Source organism: Callorhinus ursinus, unplaced genomic scaffold, assembly GCF_003265705.2.
Source record: "Callorhinus ursinus isolate GAN/ISIS: 27379988/994484 unplaced genomic scaffold, GSC_fseal_2.0 scaffold3, whole genome shotgun sequence".
NCBI lineage: Eukaryota > Metazoa > Chordata > Mammalia > Carnivora > Otariidae > Callorhinus > Callorhinus ursinus.
Window position 1 is genome coordinate 51,505,474 of NW_027397065.1, and position 23,818 is coordinate 51,529,291.

A 23,818-nucleotide genomic window follows, 5' to 3' on the forward strand; every position below is an offset into this window, starting at 1 on the left:
ATCCCAGAACCCTAGATCATGACCCGAGCTGAAATCAAGAGTCGACCACTCAACTGACTGAGCCACCCAGGCGCCCCTGTGTTTAACTTTTTGAGGAACTATCAAACTGATTACCACAGCAGCTACACCATTTTATATTCTCACCAGCAATGCACAAGGGTTCACTTTTCTCCACATCATTCACTTGTTATTTTCTGATTTTTCAGTTATGGACAACCTAATTGGTGTGAGGCGGTATCTCATTGTGGTTTTGATTTGCATTTCCCTGATGACTAATGATGTTGAGCATTTTTCATGCTCGTTGGTCATTCGTACATCTTCCTTTTTTTTTTTTAAGATTTTATTTATTTATTTGACAGAGATAGACACAGGGAGCGAGGGAACACAAGCAGGGGGAGTGGGAGAGGGAGAAGCAGGCTTCCCGCGGAGCAGGGAGCTCGATGCGGGGCTCGATCCCAGGACCCTGGGATCATGACCTGAGCCGAAGGCAGACACTTAACGACTGAGCCACCCAGGCACCCCATTCGTACATCTTCTTTGGAGAAATATATACTCAACTTTTTTGCTCACTTTTAATTGAGTTGTTTGCCTTTTTGTTGATGAGTTAGACTAGATACATATATTCTAGAGATCTAATCCTTATCATACATGTGATTTGCAAATATTTTCTCCCGTTCTGTGTGTTGTCTTTTTATTCTCTTGATAATGTCCTTTGAAGTACCAAAATGTTTCATTTTGATGGAATCGAAACTTACCGACTTTTTCTTTGGTTGCTTGCACTTCTGATGACATAGCTAAGAGACCATTTCCATGCCCAGGTCATGAATATTTACCCTTATGTTTTCTTCTAAGAGTTTTTTAGTTTTAGCTTTTATATTCAAGTCTTTGATACTTTATAATTTTTATATATGGTGTGAAGGGTCTAAATTCATTCTTTTGTATGTGGATATCCAGTTCTTTTAACACCATTTGTTGAAAAGATTGTTCTTTCCACATTAACGTTCTGGGCCCCTTTGTTGAAAATCAATTAACCATAGATGTAAAGGTTTATTTCTGGACTTTCAATTTTATTCTGTTGATCTATATGCCTCTCCTTATGCCAATACCACACTGTTTTGACATCTGTTGCTTTGTAGTAAGTTTTGAAACTGGGAAGTGTGACTCCTCCAACTTTGTTCTTTTTTAAGATTGTTTGGTCCACTCAGAGTCTCTTGAAATTCCATATGAATTTGAGAATCAGCTTTTCCATTTCTGAGAAAATGGCCACTGGGCTTTTAATAGGGACTGCTTGGAATCTGCAGATCACTTTGGGGAGGATTGCCATCTTTACAATATTAAATATTCCAATCCATGAACACGAGGTGTCTTTCCATTTATTTAGTCTTCTTAATTTCCTTCAGCAGTGTTTTGTGGTTTGCAGGGCATATGTCTTGCATCTTTTTGGTTAAAGTTATTCCCAAGTATTTTTATTCATTTTGGTGTTATTGTAAATAAAATAATTTTTTAAACCTCCTTTTTGGATTGCTCATGGTAACTATAGAAATAAAATTGAGTTTTGTGTGTTGATCTTGTACCCAGCAACTTTGCTGAAAACCCATAGATTCTTTAGGATTTTTCTATACATAGATTATGTCATCTGTGAAAAGAGATAGTTTTACCTCTTCCTTCTGAATTTGGATACTTATTTTTCTTTGTGATTGCTCTGCCTAGAACTTCCATTACAGTGTTGAAAAGAAGCAGTGAAAGTGGTATCCTTGTCTTATTCCTGATTTAAAGGGAGAAGCTTTCAACCTTTCACCATTGAGTTAGCTGTGAGTTTTTCATCTACAGGTTTTTTTTTTTAAGATTTTATTTATTTGACAGAGAGCACAAGCAGGGGGAGTGGGAGAGGGGGAAGCAGGCACCCCGCTGACCAGGGAGTCCGATGTGGGGCTCAATCCCAGGACCCTGGGATCATGACCTGAGCTGAAGGCAGACGCTTAACTGACTGAGTCACCCAGGCGCCCCTCATCTATGTTTTCAGTCATGTTAAAGATGTTGCCTTATATTCCTAGTTTGTTGGTTTCTTTATTTAAATCATAAATTTTGTCAAAGGTTTTTTCTGCATCAATTGGGATGATCACATGGGTTGCTTTTTTTTCACCCGATAAATGTAGTGTTTCAGACTGATTTTCATGTGTTGAACCGTCTTTACATTTCTGGGATGAGTCTCACTTGGTCATTCACTGTAATGTTGTGTTTGGCTTGCTAGTATTTTGCTGCGTATGTTTGCATCTATGTTCATCAGGGACATTGATCTGTAGTTTTATTTTCTTGTGATGTCTCTATCTGGCTTTAATATTAAGGTAATGCTGTCTTCATAGAATGAGTTGATAAGTGTTCTTTCCTCTTCTATTTTTTGAATGAGTTTGAGAAGAATTGGGGTTAATTCTTTAAGTATTTTGTAGAATTTACCGGTGAAGCCATCTGGTCGTGGGGTTTTCTTTGTTGGGAGGTTTTTGTATATTGATTTGATCTCTTTACTAGTTATAAGTCTATTCAGATTTTCGATTTCTTCTTGAGTCAGTTTTTGTTGGTATTCATGGTTACCTGAGGTTCAAAACACTTTCCTGAAAAAAATGTATATATAAACATATTACATATACCCGAGTACATGGAAAGACTAGTCATTTTCCTGGATTGATGTTATATTGGAATTTTTTTAGTTTCAAGACGTAACTTTACAACCATGTTGTTTAGAAATAAGAAGGAAAATACTAAGGGAATCCGTTAAAAGGGGTAAAAGCAATTGACTCCAGGAAAAGGAAAGGGCAGAGGAATGCTATTTTTCTGAAGAAATAGAGCAGCACAATTAGACTTTTTGTAAAAACAAACAATGATGTGATGTAAATTTAAACAATTTAAGTGATGTAAAAAGAGTTCTACAACCAGGCTGTCTAGATCCAAACCCCACGTCTGCCATTCGGTAGCCCTTTAACTATGGGTACGTTTAAGGTGTTTGATCTCTCTGAGCCTCAGTTTTTCCATTTGCGAAATGGGAATGGCAGTAGTACCTATTACAGAAAGGTTCTACAGGAACTGGAGGAAACAGTGAATGTAAAGGGCTTAGCTGCAGAGTGTCCTGGAAATAGAAGCTTCTTGCTTCCATCATCAGGCTCTCCCAGACCAAACTAACTTTCCTTTTGGCTGAGCCAGAGCTGCCTGGTCACCCTGGAGACTCCCCCACTTGTGCTACTGACTGACTGACTGCCTGACCTTGGGCATGTCTCTTCTCCCAGGATCCTTTGGAGGTGGCTTCAGAAGGGCCCTAAACTTAGCCAGCTCCCCCAGGCTCAGGCTGGCCCTGTCCCAGACTCCAACCTCTCCCCCTGGGGGTCATGGCTTTGTTTTCTTCTAAAGGCCCAAGATTTCCAAACTCTGTGGTTGCCTTGCCTAGCTAAAAGGGGAAGAAGGGGATCAGCCCAAGAAGGAGGAGGAGGAAGAGGAAAACAAGAGAAACAGCCAGTACAGCAGAGAGGAGTGTGTGCCCAGCGGTCCTGGTCCCTGCGGAGCTAGCAGCTGAGACCCCAGTGCCTTGCCCACCCCTCAGCCCTGCATCAGCCTGCCACCTCCCCAAGGAGGCCATGGGCCCAGGGGCTCTGCTGGTCCTGCTGGGGGCCACAACTTGGCATGGTAAGAGCAAAACAGGGGACTCTGCGGGCTGGGGGGGATGAGTGACTACAGAGAAGGCCCCTGTGCAAGGACCCTGTAAACCTCTGCCTCTCCCTGGGTATCCCCGCTCTGGACCGCAGGTTTGCGGGTGTCTGCTTTGGAGAGGCAGTGGAGGGAAAAGAGGGTGTGGGTGGGGTGGAAGTAGCCAGGAGGGCTGCAGATCTGTTCCAGCTCAGAGGTTGACTCACCATGTGTCCTTAACAAGCCCCTGATGCCCCGGGGCTTCAGTGTCCACATCTATTCAATGGCAGGTGTTGGGGGCAGTGGTGAGCTGCACTAAAGCATGCTCTTCAAACTCCGCTCTGCAGATGGATTCCCTGGGGATCTTGCTACAATGCTCATTCTGACTCAGTAGGTCCCAGGTGCAAAGTGAGATTCTGCATTTCTAACAAGCTCCTAGGAGAGGCTGGTAACAGCTGGTCCAGACTTACAGCCCTCTAGGAGGCCCTAGAGAGCTCCTGATGGCTCTGCCAGCTCTCTGCCTGTAAGCCGCAGAGAGCAGGCCGGACCCGACTTGGAGGGGCCCAAGGGGGCAGCGGTCATTCCTCGGGAGGCTTGGGTAAGGGTCTGGAAGGGGAGATGAGAGGTTAGCCTCTGTGGCTCAGGGCTCAAGTGAGGTGAATTTGGGAGGAGAGTAGAGGAGGACTAGAGGAGGGCCTGCGGGGAGGACAGTGCTGGCCTCCCTGGCCAGAGTGCTCCCAGACGCAGGCTGCCGGGCCTCAGCCCAGGGAGCTGTGTGGCAGACCCCGTCCTGCCTCCAACTCTGGTAGCAGCAGATCTGGTGTAGCTCCAATCCAGGAAGGTGCCTCACTGGGGGTGAGGGGCTGGCTGCTTGGCTTGTAGCTACAGTTATATTTTATCACATACTTATTTGGAGGGATCTTGGGCCAGGATGGGGATGGGGTGGGGTGAGGTGGGAAGGCAGCCTCAGCTCTGGCCTCCCCATAGTTCTGGGGCTGCCGGACCCTGGGGAGTAGGTGCATCTGGTCCCCGATGAGGAGATGGCCCGCTGAAGGTCTTTTTATGGCCAGGTCAATCTCTCTGGGCTCCAGTGTCTGTTCCTTGTTATTGAGATGTAATTTACATACAGTAAAACGCACAGATTCTTAAGTATACAGTCTGATGAGGTTTGACAAATGCATATGCTTGTGTACCCACCATCCCAATGAAGACAGAAACTATTCCCCTCTCTCCAGAAAGTCCCATGAGTTTTATTTCACTGTCTTCTCCTATTTTCCTGCCTAGCACCTGCCAGTGGGGCACTGTTGGGGGATGGGAGGATTGTCCAGCATCTAGACCTGGAAGAAAGAAAAGATAGGAGGCAGCAGGCTAGAAGCCTCAGGTTTCAGCCCAACAGACCAGTGGTGCGAGAGTGGGGGGTGCAGGGGCGGCCATGAGGGAGTCAAGGGCCAGGCTCTGGATACCCTGGAGATGGGCAGAAGGCCACTAAGATCCTGGGCTGAGGAGGGGGCTATGTCCCAGGCCTTGGTGTGCAGTATGGAGGGGACATTGAGGGAGAGGAGTGGAGGTTGCGCCACATCCTGGGAGCTGAGATGAGAGACAGGCACGGAAGGGGACCTTGGTCAGTGTCTGCCAAGCCCCGGCCCCCAGCCCAAGGAGGACGGGCCTGAGCAGGCTTTCTCTTCCCGCCAGCCAAACCAGCAGGGGGAAGTTAGGGGCAGAAGTTGAGGGTGTCAGCCTGGCCCTGCGTGAATATCTGGGACAAGCCGACACGACAGAACAGGACACATTTCTCTGACCACATTTCCAGGAGACCGAGACAAGGGCTAGAGGGGCAGGGCAGGGAAGGAGAAGGTGCCACTGAGACCGGGTGGGTGCAGAGCGGAACACAGTGAGAATCACAGAATCTGAGACCTTGGATGGTACACAGACTGTGACCTTGAAAAGTTAAAAACTTTAGGGGCGCCTGGGTGGGTCAGGCAGTTAAGTGTCTGATTCTTGATCCCAGCGCATGTCTTGATCTCAGGGTCGTGAGTTCAAGCCCCATGTTTAGCTCCACACTGGGCGTGGAGCCTACTTAAAAAAACTGTTGAATCACAGACCTGTACCTCTGAAACAAATAATGCAAGATATGTTAAAAAAAAAAAAGAAGAAGAAGATAGCAGGAGGGGAAGAATGAAGGGAGTAAGTCAGAGGGGGAGACGAACCATGAGAGACGATGGACTCTGAAAAACAAACTGAGGGTTCTAGAGGGGAGGGGGTGGGGGGATGGGTTAGCCTGGTGATGGGTATTAAAGAGGGCACGTACTGCATGGAGCGCTGGGTGTTTTGAACAAACAATGAATCATGGAACACTACATCAAAATCTAATGATGTAATGTATGGCGATTAACATAACAATAAAGAATTTTAAAAAAATAAAAAATAAAAATTCAAAAAAAAAAACAAAACAAAACCGAAAGTTAAAAAGTTTAGATATCAGAGTGTCAGGACCAGACGGGGGGTTAGAAATGTCACGTCTGAGGCAGTAGCCCAGGGCAAGGGCACTGGACTGAACCTGGGGCCGCTCTCGCCTTACTGAATCCTCCCGGGACCTCCCAGGTGGAAAGGGACTATTCCCATTGGAAGGAAGAGTAGCCGGAGAGTCAGAGAGGGTAAGCAAGCTACCCAGAGTAAAAGGGAGAACCAAGTGTCAGCCCGTGTGGGTGTGACCCCACAGTCCAAGCTCTTCCCCGCGGTCAAGCCCCATCCGGGACCCCCCATGGCTGCAGCTGCAATAAGTCAGCCCCAGCTCTGCTGGGATTTGTCGACAGCCTGCCAGATATGATGCTTGCCCTTCTCCCTGGCGGTCATGTGGCACAGGAGGGATACAACCCCCAGGTGCTGGCCTTGGCAGTATTCCACCAGTTCCCTCAATGCTTTATGCTCATCAGAAGCTCAGGCAGCAAGGCAAACGCCTCTGGATGGGTCTAACATCAAAATGCTAACAAAGCCATCCTGAAATAATTCGACAGAGAAGATCTTTCCAATTCTGGAGTCTATGCTGGGGATGGGGTGGAAAACCCCACTTCGGGCACTTCTGTGCAGGACAGTGGAGAACCCTGAATTCAGCCGATGCCCTGGGGGCAGCAGTGACCAGGCCCCTGTCACTGGAGTAGAGCGGTCGGATTCATTAGGGGCACCCAGTTGGTCAGTGGCAGAGCCAGGCCCTGCAGCCCAGAATGTTCCAGTGTGCAGCAGGTGGCACTCCCTCTCCTGGGGGGTCCCTCCGTTGGAGAGGGGGCGGTAGCCAGGAGGGCCAGGAAACAGAAGTGAGAACATCCCTGGGAGGAGGGCTGCAGGCCGAGCGGAAACTGGGGGCCGGGCTGGACACCAGCAATGTGCTTCCGCCCACACGGGCTCAAGGGGGGCGCCTGGCCGCCCCTCCAAGGCCTTGAATCAGTTCTCACTTCCCTCCTTTGCCCCTATTTTAGGCCTGGAAAAATGCTGACGCGGCAGAGGCACCAGGTCTTTCCAGAGGGCCTGATACGGGTTTCAAGTTCTCTTTTCTCCTTCAAGAAAATTTTCCTTAAAAGAGATTGGCTTCCTAGTAAACACAGTGGTGCTGGTGTGCTGGGCTGGAAGGCTGACCAGCCCTTACTGAGTATTTATTTGGTGACAGATGAGGATGCAAAGGCTTTCCATGCACTTAAACCTCCTGGCATCCCAATAAATGTGTACAATTATGGCCCCCATTTTATAGGTGGGGGCAACTGAGGCTCAGAGCCTCTGAACCATCCCACTGTGCTGCAGAGCAGATGTCCAGTGGTGGGAGTGGGCATGACACAAGACTCCCAGAACCCTTCTAACTCTGCTGGGCCAAGATCCTACGACCCTTCTCTTCCTCTTCATATAAATCAAATTGGAGCACTTTGCCACGAACATTCCATTCCTTTGTTTTTTCCTTTGCTTGTTTGAGCTCCCTGCTTCGAGCCAGGTCCTGGGTTTGGCACTAGGGATACAGTCCATTTTGTACGTGGGGCCGAAGGGGTCCACCCGTTGGGAGGATGTTGCAGTCACAGCTGAGAAGACGAAGGCAGGAGGCTGGGGGAGACCCCACGGAACAGCAGCTGACTGGGCCCTGACAAAGCTCCCGGTGCCTGCTTCTCAGAGGAGGGGGCTGCTGGACATCAGTCCCTCCCTGAGCACCTTGTGGGGGGTGCTGAGCAAATGGCAAAGAGGGCCAGGACTTGCTCAAGGTGATCCCCAGTCACAGCTGAACCCCAGCACCACACGTCTCCAGCCAGGAGGATCTCAGAGGCTAGGATCATCAGACCAGGGAGGGTCTCCTCAGGGCTCACTCCTGTCTGCTATTTACCCCCCCCCCCCCCCCCCCCCCCAGTTCAAGGAGTCCCAGTGATAGAACCCAGCGGCCCTGAGCTCGTCGTGGAGCCAGGCACAACGGTGACCCTGCGATGTGTGGGCAATGGCAGCGTGGAATGGGATGGCCCCATCTTTCCCCATTGGAACCTGGACACTGACGCCCCCAGCAGCATCCTGACCACAAATAATGCCACCTTCCTAAACACGGGGACCTATCGTTGCACTGAACCTGGAAGCCCCCTGGGGGGCAGTGCCACCATCCACCTCTATGTCAAAGGTGAGGACTCTGGGCCCACTCCCAAGAGGCCTGGCCCAACAGGCTCCACCAGGAATGGGCAAAAGGGCTGGGCCCTCGGATTAACAACCATAATAAAGCAGCTCCACATTGACTGAGTGTCTGCCCTTGACAAAGACCAGCGGCAGTGCCTCCAATTTAATGTAGTTCTCACGGTAACCCTGTGGCGTAGGTCCCACGATTATGCCCGTTTTCCAGAGGCTCAGACAGGTTGAGTCATTTGCCCAAAGTCACACAGCACCAAGTAGGAGGGCTGAACCCTGGCTCTAGCGCCCCCACCCTGAAGCGTCCGTGGAGCTGCTCTGACGTGGTGTGGACCTCGGGCAAACGATCAGCTTCTCCGAGCCTCCCTGTCACCAATGTCCAGGGACCGCTTGGCCTGGTGGAGGGAGGGCAGTTGTAACCCCGTACCCCTCTACCCCAGACCCTGTTCGTCCCTGGAAGGTGCTGGCCCAGGAAGTGACGGTGATGGAGGGCCAGGACGCACTGCTGCCCTGCCTGCTCACCGACCCCACGTTGGAGGCAGGCGTCTCGCTAAGGCGGGTGCGAGGCAGGCCTGTCATGCGCCAAACCAACTATTCCTTCTCGCCCTGGTACGGCTTCACCATCCACAAGGCACAGTTCACTGAGACCCACGGCTACCAATGCAGTGCTCGAGTGGGTGGCAGTATGGTAACATCCATGAACATCTGGCTCAAAGTGCAGAAAGGTGCGTGGGGCTGGGAGGGACAGGCCAGGGTGGAGGGCAGGGACAGAGAGCCGGCAGACATGCGAGCCCAGGCAGGGCCCAGGCCTGAGGGGGAGCAACGGGCTGTCCCTCCTCTTTCACTTCTTCCTTCCAGTTGCACCGTGGTCATCCACAGGGCGCCTGCGAGGGCAAGACAAGCAAGGTGCGCTGGGCACAGAGAGACAGCCCAGGATCGTCTCAGCTCATGAGACATGCCATGCAAATCATTCCACAAGGGGATAGGAGAGGGTGGGGGGGCGCTCTCTGAGACAGTGACATTTTAGTCCAGCTGAACTGGGAATGATGGGAAGCAGGTGGCTGTGCAAAGCTGCTTCCGCAGACGAAACAGCGGGTACAAAGTCATGAGGTGGACGCAGGCTCTGACTGTTCCAGGAACAGAAGGAGGGCCCAAAGCTGTCCCACATGGATTTCCACTGAGTGTCGGCGCACTGCTGGGTGCTGGGCACAAGCAGGAGGGGCGGTGAGCCAAGTGATGGGAAGGTGGGGGTGGGTGCACGTGACAGCTCTCACCGTGGGGGTGACCATGGTGTTGAAGTCTTCCTCCTCTCCGCCTTGCCCCGGCTAGGCTGGTGCACCAGATTCTGGTTTCTGGAAGGCCCTGGTATGAGTACGCAGGACCCCAGGCTTGACACCTGGCTTGAGACAGGAATCAGGTCCGTGCACCGAGGGGTGGGGTCACAGCCACTTGGCTGGCAACAATGCCCTGGGCTCTGAAGCCATGAAACCTGTTCGGGAAGTCACAGGACCCCACCATGTGGGCAGAGGGGGCCATTAAGTCTCTTTCCCCCCCGCACTCCAGCTGGCAGAGCCATGGGCCCTCGTTCTGCCAGGATCCCCTCAGTGACCTTGGATGAGGCCCTTAGTGTCTCTGGGCCTTGAGAAACTGGATTAGATTATCTTTCAACACCAGCAATAGCCACGAGCTAGAATTCAAACACCCACTCTGCGTCAGGCACTGTACTAGCCATTGAGATATCTCCATCTTCCTGGGGGAGACAGAACAGAGAGCAAATAACACGCTGACTGTGATCCACAAGAACCCGCACCGGAGAAAGCTGGATGTATGTGGGCTGGGGGAGGCTCATTCAGCTGACTGGTCACAGAAGGCTTCTCGGAGCGAAAGATCTGGAGGATGAAAGTGGCCGCCCGCTCACGGTGTGGAAGGAAAAGCACTCCGGGCAGAGGGGGGCAAGTGTGCAGTCTGTGGCGGGAAGGCCAGTGCGGCTGCAGAGGGGCCGTAAGCACGAGGCAGCAGGTGCTCGGGTGGTCAGCAACAGGCCGGGGCTTGCATTCCAAGAGTGATGGGAAGCCACGGATATGGGCCCAGGAGCACACGTGATCCAATCCACGTTCTCAAGAGCTCCCTCGGGCTGCTGCAAGGAGTCTGCCTCGTGCAGGGGCCAGAGGGGAAGCGGGGGCCTTCCAGGCGGCTGTTGCAGGCGCCCAGAGCAGAGAACAGGGTGAGACTGGGGAGAGGTGTGGTGATGAAGGGGAGTGGACTTCTCAGAGTCTGTTTCAAAGACGAGACTTGCTGTCTGAGGCCTCCAGGCTGCCTCCCAGGATTTGCGATGGGAGCGTGGTGGGGTCCCCAGCCAGTTTCCGGCCTGTGGCAGGGAGCCGAGTGACAGCTCCGGCCTGAGTGTTCATGGGTTGCTCCGCCTGGCCTCAGTCATCCCAGGGCCCCCGACCTTGACGCTGGAGCCTGCAGAGCTGGTACGGATTCAGGGAGAGACTGCCAAGATCGTGTGTTCAGCCAGGAATGTTGATGTTAACTTTGAAGTCTTCCTCCAACACGGAGAAACCAAGGTCAGTCCGTGCAGAGACAGCAGGGTGAAGGGTACCCAACCTCCCAGAACACCAGGCCCCGCAGGATGGAGCCCCAGCCCCACTACCAGCTGGCTCTCTGGACTGAGGGCACGGCCCAGGCCCTGAGATCTCACTGCCTGTCAATAGCTGATTCAGAACCAGGACTTGGGCTCATGTCACTGATTCTTGGGGGGGGGGGGGTACTCTACCCCTTTGATCTTTGTCCCAGCCTGTAGATAAGTGCCAGAGGTCAGTTCACTTCTGACTTAGCAAGGGGTTCCTTGGCCACCTCGAAGCCCAGCAATATAAAGGCCATTTCAGAAAGACTAGGAGAGAGGGAAGCAGGGTGAGTATCCCCAAAAGGGAATGGCATCCGGCTGCTTCTAAGAGCTCCTTCCTGCGCCACTGTGCCCTACCATGTGCCGGCCACAACCCTACCCCCATTTACATGCAATAGCTCATTGTTCTTCACTACAACCCTAGGAGCATGGGCTGGTGTTAGTCCCATTTTACAGATGAGGACACTGAGTTCAGTCCCTTGCCCAAGGAAAGGCAGATAGTAATCTTTAAAGGCTGCCGATTTGAACCCAGAGTTTTCTCATCCCTAAACAATATTTGTATCCCATTTTCATTCCTTCTGGCTACAGCTCACAATCCCTCAACAATCCGACTTCCAAGGTAACCAGTACCAAAAAGTCCTGGCCCTCGAGCTCGATCACGTAGGCTTCCAAGACGCCGGCAACTACTCCTGCGTGGCCACCAATGTCCAAGGCATCAACTCCACCTCCATGGTCTTCCGGGTGGTAGGTGAGCGTCAGGGCGACGGGGGAGAGGGTTGCCAGGGATCCCGGGGCAAGCGAGTGTGTGAGGGGATTGGGAAGGAGGGAGCTGATGGCGGACAATGAGGAGACACTGTTAAGAACAGCTGCACGAGCCTCCCCTTATCCTGCGCCTGGCAAGGGAGCCCCACCACTGGGATCCCTCCCAGATCCTTCCCCAGAATCCTTCACTCCCTTCCTGGAGCTCCGACAGTGCATTACTGCATTTTGTTTTGTGACTGGCGTCCAGTAGCTCCCTATTAGACTGCTGTTCACGCCTTTATTCATTCCTCCATGCCGGGACCACCCATGTCACACAGACGCAAGAGCAGACAACGCTCACCCAGGGAGATCATGCAGGAGGCAGAGCGTCCTGGGAACACCAAGGGGGGGGGGCCCCAACCCTGGCTTGGTCAAAGTGGCCTAAGCTAGGCCCCAAAGAATGGAGGTGGGTTAGCGAGGCAGAAGGATGGGAAAGGAAATGCAACAGCAGAGCTTGTGGATGGCCCAAAGGGAGAGAGCAGAGAGCGTCTGAGATGTGGAGGGAAGCTGGCAGCGGCAGGGATGTGAGTGGTGTGACAAGGGGCCAGACAGAAGCCGGGAGCGAGGCAGCATGCAGACGGCAAAACGGGTGGGTGGCTTGCAGCCTATCCTGTTGGAAAGTCACTGAGAGTTTAAGAGAGAGTGATGGGATCAGACTGCCTGCAGGGGTACATTGTGGTGGCAGCACCCCAACCTGGCTCCGCCAATGACTAGCACGATACCTAACTGCAAGACGGGGATACTGACAGTACTAGCAGTCACTGTCTCATAGGTTTGTTGTGAGCATTAAGTGCATCTATCATCTACCTACCTACCTACCTACTCTGGCGCAGAGTAAATGCTGCCTAAGTGTGCACAGGGGACGTCATCTGAAAGGCCAGTCCGATGCCCTGTGCATTGGATGGGAGATCCGAGGCTGGACAGGCTAAGTGGGAATTTCTCACGGTCAAGACAGGCTGAGTGATTTTGGTCTGGCCACACCTCGTGTGTTCAATGTTAGGGGAGACAGAGGCGTGTCGGGGAGAGCACGCGTGAGCCTCCCCACCCGGAGAGCAGCCACACTGCACAAGGCTCGCGGGCACCGTGAGCTCCGCGGGGGGCCCCGTCCTGCGCCAGGAGCTGTGCGGGGTGAAGGAGGAGAGGAGCACATCAAGTAGTTCCCCAGTGGTGGGTTCTGAGCCTGTGTGTCTCCTAGTGCACGGGTACGGCAGTCACTCAGCGTGTGTGTTCGTGCACGCTCCTGGTCAGACACTGCTCTGGAGGCCAAGGACGCTGCTGCAAACACGGAGGCCCCTGCACACGGGAAGTTTGTGCTCCAGCTGGGGAAAGATAAGCAATGAGCGACATAGATTCTGGAAACCAAATCAGTTCTATATGGTTTGCCATTTAAGATAGGGTGTCCTCAAGGAAGGTCTCACTGGTCAGCTGCCATGTGAGCCATGGCTTGAAGCTGGCGAAGGGGTAAGCCACACAGATGCGCGGCAGCACAGAGCTCCGGGCAGAGGGCGAGCGGGACTGTGCTCGCCACGTGCAAGGAACGAGTCAGCCAGCATGGCCGGGGGGGAGGGAGCGGCGGGCTCCGGAGAAAGAGTGGTACAAGGGGAGGTCGGAGAGCTGGGCGGGAGAGGTGGCAAGTTCCCCAGGGCCCTGGAAGCCAGTGTAAGGACTTGGGTCTTTTCCCCTTGAGAGAGATGGGGTGCCGTTGGAGGGTCTGAGTAAAGGAGTGTGACGCCATCTGACTGGCACATAATGAGATTGAACGTGGCTTTCTGGTGCTATGTGGAGGGTAGAAGCAGGGGGAGAAGGTCGGAGGCTACTGCGATTTCCAAGCTAGAGGTGACGACGGCTTGATTAGGGTGGGGGAGGGGGAGGTGGTGGGAGGACGGCTGGAGCATGGATAGACAGATAGAGGCTGAGGGGGAGAGAGGGGAGGACAAAAGCCTTGCCCTAAAAGCTCACAGATTAGTTGGACAGAGAGGGTGCTTACCCAAGGGGAGAAGCAGACGCACAAAGTAGGATAGATGTGGTGCCTAACGAAGGTGTGGACTCTCCGGGCCGCAGAAGTGCAGGGGAGGGAGAGTTCCCTGTGGCCTGGCCTGTGGCTGGGCACCGCCTGAGAGGGATGAGCCTTGAAGGATGAGAAGGATTTAAATAGAAAAGAGGAAGAAGACATGGCTCCCGGTGGAGGAAATGTCTTGAACAAAACCTCCAAAGTAGGAATGACTGTGGTGTGTTGGTGTGGTCAGGGGATGTTAGGAGACCCAGATGGGTGGGGTAGTGTGTGTGTGTGTGTGTGTGTGTGTGTGTATGTGTGTGTAGGAAGAGGGGGCTGGCTAGATGGGCATAAGGAGAGACTTGACTGAGGAGAGCCTTGAATGCCACTCTGTATGTGGACACAATAGGGAGCCATAAGCTTTGGAGCAGGTATATAACAGGGTAGAAGAAGAAATTTTAGATTTCATAGAATTGAGGAAGGAGAGGAACCCTTAGAGATCATATAATCCAGGGCTTTTTGCAAAGTCTTGGGGATTTAAGAAAGCATTTCAGGGGCTTCCATGAGAGGTATGGAGAGACTGAGTGAATGGGGATTCTTGCCATAGCTCCTTTGCCTGAGATTCAGCCAGAGCAACTGATTTTAATTCATGCAAGATTTACTTCGAAGAAACTAGTCAGGACTTTTTCAGGCATAGGTACAGAAATCAACTTGAGCTGGCCTAATCACAAGAGGATTTTTATCGGCCTTATAGCTAAAAAGCTCATGGATATGAGCTTCGGGTAAATTGGATCTAGGTGTTCAGTTGATGTGGGCAAGAACCTGTTGCTTCTCACCTCTACATCTCAGCTCTACATTTTTCTTGTGGACCCCTTGCAGCATCAGGCTTGACAACCCCAGTGGAGTTGGGGCTTCTCCTTTCCCAGAGCTCCAACAAAAATCATGGAAATAAGTGTCATAGGACCCACGGGCTCATGTGCCTACCCCAAACCACTCTCTGGTCCAAAGGGGACATACTACTTTGGCTGGCTGGCCTGGCTCGCATGCCCCCTTAGAGCTGGATGTGGGAGCTTCACTGGCTGAACTATTAGCAGGAGAAGGGGAAATGGGTGAGGGGGTCCAGAAAAAAAACAGCAGACTTTGATTTTTTGCCACTGAAAATTTTCAAAAAATTGTAATAACACAAATACATTCAATCTCTTTGTTATATAAATAAGGATAGAGGTACCAAGGAGGAGAGGAATTTGTCCAGGTTCTCCTAGCGACTCAGCAAAGAGAAGAGTTTGGGATTCTGTGGGGCAGTGGTGGGCAGAGAGGTGTCTGAGGGTGAGTCTTGGTTAGGGGTGGGGGCTATACACAGTAGGCACTCAGGATGAATGGCTGTATCAATGGGTAGATCACCAAATGAGCAAACGAACGGAAACATCTTTCCTCTAATGCCCGATCTGTATGTGTTCTGCTTTCCAGAGAGTGCCTACTTGAACTTGACCTCTGAACAGAACCTCCTCCAGGAGGTGACCGTGGGTGAGAAGGTCAATCTCCAAGTCAAGGTGGAGGCCTACCCGGGCCTGCAAGGTTTTAACTGGACCTACCTGGGACCTTTCTCTGACCACCAGCCCAAGCTCAATTTTGTCATGATGAAGGACACATACAGGTACAGCCTATCAGCTCCCATCTGGACAGCCCCATAGCCAGAGGGAAATGCTTCAGCCAGGAGGCAGGACACTGACTGGGTCATGTCTCGACCTTGCTGGTGACCTGGAGTAAATCCCTTCCCCTTTCTGGGTCTCACTTTCGCTGACTATAGAACCTCAATATCAGTCATCCGTGTTCGAGGCGTCGACAAAATTGGCTTGCCCCTCTGTCCCACATCCTTGGGAAATCCAGCGAACCTCCTCAAGAGTTCTACCATTTCTTGGGACGTGGATTCTCATGCTCACTCAAGAGCCCTTAATCCCATTCAATCTCTTCTTTCACAGCCAATCCGAATGTAGAAGACATGCTCCATGATTTCTACTCCTAGATACACTCCTAATAATGATGGCACAGGGAATCTGCCACATACCCGGGTTTGGGGGATAGAATTAACATCACATGATCACAGATACATCAAAAGTTCTTTAAAGGCCTGTGGTCACCCACCCCTGAGAAGTTCTCTGTCATTCTTCTCCACAGACTCCAAATGCTTCTCATAAAGTGCCATCCGACTCTACCTCCTCTTTCCTCCCTTCTCTCCATTTCCAGAATCTGGCTTATCTCACAGGCACAGCATGTTAGAAGTCTATTTCCTGTCTCCCTACATCCTCAGAGTGTTACTTGCCCATCCAAAGTGGCCTCACTTTGGTAGTCTACTACATAAGAGAGTCTCCTCCACAGAAGGAACACCGATACCATGTGCTCAAACAATAGCTTCTTTACCCACTTGTGTTTTAACGAGAGCACGGCACTCAAGGACAGCAAGCTTGTGCTGTGCGTGCAACCCATCCCTCTCCCACACTCTTGACAGACTTCGCTAATCCACTGTTGAGCTCTTGCCCGCAGGGTCCGAATGCAGCCTGGGAGTCCTTCTTAGCACAGTCTCCTAGCCAGTATTTTCATCATCACTGACTCAGGAGAGGAGACGTGTTTGCCGTTATTTGGGGATTTGCTAGATATTTGCTAGGTAATCCCTTAGCCATCTTCCAACTCCAGAACTCTCCAGGTTCTCTTCCTAGCTCCTGAAGCCCAGACCTCATGAATGCCTGGCCTCCAGCTTGCCAATTATCAGAATCAAAACAGAACAAAATGTTCAACAGGACAAAAATGTTTCCTTGTCTTCATTTTTCTCCTCCTAGTTCCCTTCTCATCTATTCTGGTCAGGATTTCTAGCTTCCCCTTGTCCAAAGCAGAAGTTCTGAATCTGGAGTCTATAGACCCCTGGGAGGGGGTTGGTCCATGGACAGGTTTCAGGGGTCCGTATGCAATAGGGACATTGCAGAAAGAAACCATGGAGATCCCCCAAAACACAGTAGTGTAGGGACATTCGGCACAGGGCAGATAAGCCTGGGCACCAAACAGCCACCAAATTTAGCTCACGTGATGGGTGTGTTCACAATGGTGACATTGAGTCACGCAAAAAAAGTTAAATTCTTTCCACTTAAGAGGTAGATGTGTAGAGGGGTTCTGTATGCCAAGGGTCCTGCTGAATGAGACTGCCCTTTGAATACCATGGGTATTAGTTTGGTATAATTTATAATTATATGCTATAATTTATTTTAAAAAACTTATTTATTACCTAAACAATACATGTCCGTTATGGACAAATGCTAAAATAGAGCTTAAGAAAAGAAAAAATGAAAAATTACCTGGAATCAGCTGAGGATAATTTATGTTGTCTGCATCTGCTCCCGAGTCTTTTCTGTAACAGAGGTCACCATTAAACCGAGTAGCTACGACGAGTCGGGCTCTGTGTCAATCACCCTGCATGTATGTCCCTTTAATCTTCAGGCCAAGCCTGTGAATTAATACCATTGGTGTTACCCTCATAGAAAAGGAAGCAAAGATCAGAGACGTTAAGTACTTGACTAAGATCACGCAGCTAAGACAGACGGCACGAGAACTTGAACCCTGGTTTCTGTGGCCCCATGGCTATGTCTTGCCTCTCATCCCTCTCACAGTCCCTCCTGGCAGGGTTGGTGCTTTAGGAACTGCAGCTAACCTGGGTGCTGGTGTTCTGAGCAGGGACTGCTTAGCCCAGTAACGATGGTGGAAGTAGGTACATATGGTGGGAGCTTGTGATGTGCCTCCCAGTGTCAGCACTTCACAGACATCATTTCTATTAAACCTCAGAACAAAACCACTTTACAAATGAGAGAAGCAGGGACGCCGGGGAGGCTCAGTCGGCTAAGTGTCTGCCTTCGGCTCAGGTCATGATCTTAGGGTCCCGGGATCGAGCCTTTCATGGGGCTCCTGGCTAAGTGGGGAGTCTGCTTCTCCCTCTGCCTGCCGCTCCCCCTGCTTGTGCTTTCTCTCTCTCTCTCTCTCTGACAAGTGAATAAATAAAATCTTAAAAAACGAGAGAAGCAATTAAGGAAATTGGGTTGGTGGTTTCCCATGTCTTAATGGCACTCAGCCTGGGTCCCTGGCTCAGCCAAGGCCTTTGCATCCTGGACACTTTACCAAAAATAAAACAAAGCCCTTTCAGAAGGTTGTCTGAGCCCACTGTCTTGCAGGGGCCATACGAGGACTGGGTTCATGCCAGACGGCTTGCCCCTCTTGTGTAGGTACACCTCTATCCTCTCCCTGCCTCGCCTGAAGCCCTCGGAGGCCGGTCGCTACTCCTTCCTGGCCAGAAACACTGGAGGCGAGCATTCTCTGACCTTTGAGCTCACGCTGCTCTGTGAGTGATGGGGCAGGTGGGCGGGCGGGGCAGTACTGGGGACTAAGGTGCCTGGGGCTGCCTGTATGTCCCTGAGGCTGGCGGATGGGCAATGGAGGGAAAGCAGCTCAGTGCAAGGGTGGTCAGACAGGGACTTGGGGCCTCTGGGGCTGATCCCTCCTTCTTCCACCCCTCTTTTACTCCTCAGACCCCCCAGAGGTAAGGGTCACGTGGACTGTCATCAATGGCTCTGACGCACTGCTCTGTGAGGCCTCCGGGTACCCCCAGCCCAATGTGACATGGCTGGAGTGCAGGAGCCACACGGATAGGTAGGTGGCTCTACTCACCTTCTTCACCCCAGGCTGAGGGGCCTGACGGCGGGGCGTCCGGAAACTCTAAGCCACACTCTGCTCTTCCCAGGTGTGATGAGGCCCAAGGGCTCGTCCTAGAGGACTCACACGCGGAGGTGCTGAGCCGGGAGCCCTTCCACAAGGTGATCGTCCGTAGCCTGCTGGCCATGGGGACCTTGGAGCACAACCGGACTTACGAGTGCCGGGCTCTCAACAGCATGGGGAACAGCTCCCAGGCCTTCAGGCCCATCTCTATAGGTGAGCCTTCACCCCTCCCGGGCCAGGGTGGGAGGTGGGCCCAGGAAACTACCCCAGCCCCAGGGAGCCTGGGAGCCAGGGCCTAAGTGCCAGAGTGGAGCAGATCCCAGCCATACCGAGTTCCACCTCTCTGGGTCCAGCTGCAGCCGCCTCCTGACCAAAGATCTCCTGAAGAGGCCAGGCGGAGGCGTCTAGGACCCATGGGACTAGAAGCAGGGAGGAGAGGGGCAGAGGGAGAAAGCAGCCTGAAGCGTGGCTTCATCTGGCCCCTGTGCTCTTATTCCAGCATTCGATCTCCCCCGTGAACGCACAAGTATGTATTTGGCACGAACTGCGTGCCAGGCACTCACTCAGTGCAGGGGAGCAGTGTGTGCATGGAGCTTGGAGCCTGGGGGGGGGGTAGAGAGACAGGCCAACCGTCCCCCAGGGCCGGCCCCGACAGCCTCCTCCATTCCTCTCGGACTCTCTTCCCCCCAGAGGCACAGTCCTATCCATTCGGGGCCACTGTCCCCGGGTGGGGCTGATGGCCAGCCCCGGGCACTGACTTGGGCTGCGTCTGGTCGGAGGAAGGCGTGCCTTCCCTGTGTGGTACAAAGGCTGCAGCTGCCTGAGTGGGAGAGACCCACAGCTGCGGGGACCCACAGCACCTTCAGACTTCCAGCAAACGGGACTCAGCACCACTGTGTGTCAGGCCCTGGCCAGACTCTCTGGGCAGGCAGCACCGAGTGGGAGCCTCTGCCTGGCTCTGAGGCGGCCCCGCAGGTGCCTCGGAGCAGCTGGGACCAGGGCCAGACTCCACACACAGCTGCCTGTGGCAGGCCTGTCTCAGGGCTGGGGTCCGATATTAAACATGCTAGACGGATGTTTCACTGAGTGCTTACCGTGTGCCAGGCGCTGTGCTGAGCACCTTACAGTCATTATCTCAGCGAGCTCACACGACCCTAGGAGGTTAGCACTATTTTCCTTTCCGCTTGGGAGACGATGGACCAGAGGCTTAGGGAGAAGTCACACGCCTCCTAAGTGGCAGAGGTGAGATTTGGCCTCAGACCCACACTCTTGATCTGGGCAAGATGATGGACACTGTGTCCTTTAAACATATTGAAAGAAGTAAGGATATTGATCTGGAGGAGGAGACCCAGGGGCTATTAGTCAAGCTTTCAGACCCTCAGAAGGGCTGTGTGGTTCCAAGCGGCGCTCGGGAGAGCAGTGGGGAAATGCTGGGAGGGCAGATTTCAGCCTAACCTCTAGGTCTTTTTGTCTGAGCTGCCTGAAGGTGTAGGGGGTGAACGCCCATCACTGGGGTGTGTGTTTGTGTGTGTGTGTGTGTGTGTGTGTGGTGTGCATCTGTGTGTGTGTGTGTGTGTGTGTGTGTGCGCACAAGCCACAGCTGGGCACTGGCACAAGCTCTGCTGCAGAGCACCTCACATCGGCAGGAGGTGGTACTGTGTGACCTGAGGGGCTCCCCAGCCACAGAGGCTGTGACTGAGGGCAGGGCTTGGGGCTGAGCATAAGCAGACCCGGAGGGGCTGTCCTCCCGGCCCCTGGCTCGGGGAGGGTCTATAGGAAGACTCTCTGAGGCTCTGGGGGCTTCCAGGTGAAGACTCTTGGTTCAGTCAACGGGTATTTATGGAGCACCTACTGTGTTCCAGGCAATGCAGTGGCCTGATCTCAGTGGTGGCAGGAGGGCTCGGAGGCCCCGCTGCCGGCTCACTCCTCCGCCCTACCCCTTGCAGGAGCCCACACGCAGCTCCCCGACGAGCCGCTCTTCACGCCCGTGTTGGTCACCTGCATGTCCATCACGGCCTTGTTGCTGCTATTGCTCATGCTGCTTTTCTACAAGTACAAGCAGGTGAGCCTGGGTAGGGCGGGGGTGGGGGCGTCCAGGCACCTGAGCCAGCCCAACCCTGGCACAGGGCCACCAGGTTGCGAGGATCCACCCTGTAGCCCCCGAGAACCCACTCGTTCTGTCAGCCATTCGGCCAACAGCTCTTTAGTGGGCACCAGCTGTATGCCAACGTGAGCGGCTGGGCGCTGAGTGAGCCAGAACTCGGAGGCTCTGAGGCTCTCCCCTTGTGGAGCTCACCGTCTAGAGCAGGCGATGGTTGCAAAAAAAGTGAAGGTGCGGATTGCAGAGCAAAAGATGCAGTGGGGAGAGGGATGGGGTGCTCCAGAGAGTGTGAACATGGGGCCCCGTCCCCGCAGGGGGAGGGGGATGCAAGCACACAGAGAGGGCACCACGGGGCCAGGCCTGTGTCTCACGTCAGGCGGTGGGCAGTCTAGTGGAGGAGGAAGGCTTGGCCAGCATCATCCTCTTCATTAGTTATTATTCATTGAAGCTGCCATTGAGTTCTCAGTCAGCGTTAGTAACTTAAGGGACATTTTCCTGAAGACTGTTACTCACATCCTCTCGTTGAAGGCCCGCAACGCTCACGGCATGTGGATGGCATCGCTAACCCTATTTTACAGAGCTGGAAGCTGAGATTCTGAGAGGGGGAGGCAGCTGCCCTTGCCTGCAGCTGGTCGGTGGCAGAGGCTGGGTTTTAAGAAGCCATGTTTTTAGCCATTATGTGAAACACCGAATCATCTGATCTTACCCTCATGACGACCTGGAAGCAGGGACTGAAGCAGTCAGTATTTTACAGTAAGGAAACTGAGGGCTGGCAAGGGTGAAGAACCAGCCCAAGGATCCCAGGTGCCTCCCACGTGACAGCCTGAGGCCTCTGCCACCTGCCTCGCTGCCCTCCTACACAAAAGATGGAGTCCATTGTCGCTGGTGGGGAAGGGAGCCTGCTTGGAGAAAGTGGTGGGCATGGAGGGGCCAGATCTTAGAGAATGGGGGGTGCAGCAAAGGGAGACAAGACTCAGGGAAATGGTATCTCTGGGGGAGAGGGTAATGTGAACAAAGGGGAGGGCGGGGTGGGGTGAGACCAAGGCAAGTTCCAGAAATATTGATGCCTGGAAGAGGAGGCAGATTGGGGGTCCAAGGAGTTGGGCCCCAGCCTGTAGGCTCAGAGCCATCAGGAGGTTCGAACAAGGGAGCAGTGTGAGTAAGGGGTGAACAGCCCACCATGTGGGCCTCCTCTGCATCTTTTCTTCTGCATCCCTGCCTTGGGGTTTTTAGCATCAGAAGAGGACTTAGACAGTGTGGATGGGATATGGGGGCCCATAGGGGCAGCTCTCATGCTCATGCCAGCACCCAGCATGAAGAGGCAGCTCTGAAGGCAGCCTCCAAGAAACAAAGGTCCTGGGTCAAGACTTCAGGGGCCTGGGTCCAGCTCCAAAACTGTTTTGCCATGTGACCTTGGCTAACTCACTGCCCGCTCTGATCCTCAGTTTCCCTTCCCTACCAGGAAGACCGGTCACAGTCTTCCTGCTCTGACGTTCCACGAGCCTACGGATAGTCTGGTTTAAGAGCCAGGGGTTGGGAGTTGGACAGCTGAGGCTCCTGCCTCTGCCAGTCTCCAGCTATTGCAACTCTGGGGAAGCTGGGGTTGTCTCTGTCTCTGTTTCTCCATCTGTGAAATGGGTTTAATAATGGTGGCCACCCCACCAGGCTGTCGTGAGGATTCAATGACAGACCGCATGGAGGGGATTTAGCAGGGTGCTGGGCACAGATGGCGCTCAGGATGGACCCTGCGTGCCCTTGCCCCAGGAGGAAGCTGACTGGGGAAGCTGAGTCAGCTCATGCATCTTGGGGTTGTAGGAGTGTCTGAGGTTGGGCATCTCCTTGACTATACACCAACAGTGGTTGGAACACCCCTCTCTGGAGCACCCCATCCCTCTCCCACTGCATCTTTTGCTCTGCAATCCGCACCTTCACTTTTTTTGCAACCATCGCCTGCTCTAGACGGTGAGCTCCACAAGGGGAGAGCCTCAGAGCCTCCGAGTTCTGGCTCACTCAGGAACTCACTCAAGGAAGGAACAGTGGTTCCTTCCTCCGGGTAGAGACCTGAGATCCAGCCGGACGACCTCTCCTTCCTCTGACCGCCTCCCTCCCTTTCCCCAGTACCCCCTGCCTCGCTGGGGGCCCGGGCAGCACTGGGGAGGGGGCTGACTCAGGCCCAGCCTTTCAAGGCCTTGCTCACCCACCTCTATGGACAGGCCTTAACTCACTCTTGTTGAGTTCCTTCTCTGCGCAGCTCTGATTATTGTAAGTTTCTTCCTTTTATAGAACTGAAAATTGCCTCCCAGCCAGTGCCCCACAGAGCTGCCTCCTCAGCCCAGAGGGCTCTGCAGAGATTCCAGAGAAGGCCCAGTTCCCTCTCCAGCCCCTTCTACCTTTAGATGCCCAGCCCCCTTGGCCAGTTTTGGTTTGGGGACACCTTACCTTCTCTCCATGGGACCATTTTTGGAACATGTGGTCCCAGCCACCTCGTTTCCCGTCCAGGAAATGTAACTGCCCCCTGAACCCATCCAAGGCCAAGAAAAGGAGGGCACCCCATGGGACAAGACCTTGAGGGGTGCCTCTGGGCCCTCCGTCTAATCCCCTCTGCTTTGCCCCGTGGGGTGCTGAGCTTTGCCTCTGCACTGGGGACTCTGCCTGGCCCGTCCTCACTGCCTGGGCCTGCGGTGAGGGGTGGCTCTGGCTGGGGGGAAGGGTTGGTTCTGCCTCAGGGCTGAGTCATCACCTTCCTGGCCCCCAGAGAGACCACAAGGGGGGCCATCGGGGCCGGGGGGGGGGGGAAAAGGGCAGGAGTCAGCAGGCTGGAAGGAGGAAGGACACAAGGAGGAAAGGGTGAGGTAGGGAGGCACGAAGCCCGGGACTCTGGAGTCAGAACTGAGCTCTGGGACCTAGAGGCCGACTGGGGCCAGGTGGGAGGGTCCCCAAGGTTTCCAGTGGGAAGTATTGAGGTTGCTACCTTCCCAGGACAGAGAACATCCAGCAGCCTAGAACCATCAGGCCTAGATGGGGAGAGTCACGGGACTGGGCTGTCTCCCTGCCCATCTCAGTTGCCAAGGGGAAGTTGGGGTGAGCCTGGGCCTGGGCCTGGTGTAAGGAGTGAGAGGACCCATGCTGAGCGTGCCAGCCGGTGCGCTGCTCAGGGAGCGCGCCCTCCTACCGGGACAGCTACTACTGTTAGGAAACCTGGTCGAGGTGGCCCGTCCCAACTTCCCTG

General features: G+C 53.3%; 1 protein-coding gene across 1 annotated transcript in view; it reads left to right on the forward strand.

Moving 5' to 3' along the window:
• The first annotated feature begins 3,477 nt into the window (after positions 1-3,477).
• CSF1R (colony stimulating factor 1 receptor) overlaps positions 3,478-23,818 on the forward strand; it is a 30,639-nt gene continuing 10,298 nt past the window's right edge. The window contains exons 1-10 of the mRNA XM_025867257.2: positions 3,478-3,672; positions 8,054-8,311; positions 8,754-9,038; positions 10,747-10,883; positions 11,531-11,690; positions 15,204-15,390; positions 17,999-18,114; positions 18,302-18,422; positions 18,514-18,701; positions 20,435-20,550. Of these exons, the coding sequence (XP_025723042.1) occupies positions 3,624-3,672; positions 8,054-8,311; positions 8,754-9,038; positions 10,747-10,883; positions 11,531-11,690; positions 15,204-15,390; positions 17,999-18,114; positions 18,302-18,422; positions 18,514-18,701; positions 20,435-20,550 (1,617 nt within the window). The 5' untranslated portion in view covers positions 3,478-3,623. The remainder of the gene's footprint in view (positions 3,673-8,053; positions 8,312-8,753; positions 9,039-10,746; positions 10,884-11,530; positions 11,691-15,203; positions 15,391-17,998; positions 18,115-18,301; positions 18,423-18,513; positions 18,702-20,434; positions 20,551-23,818) is intronic.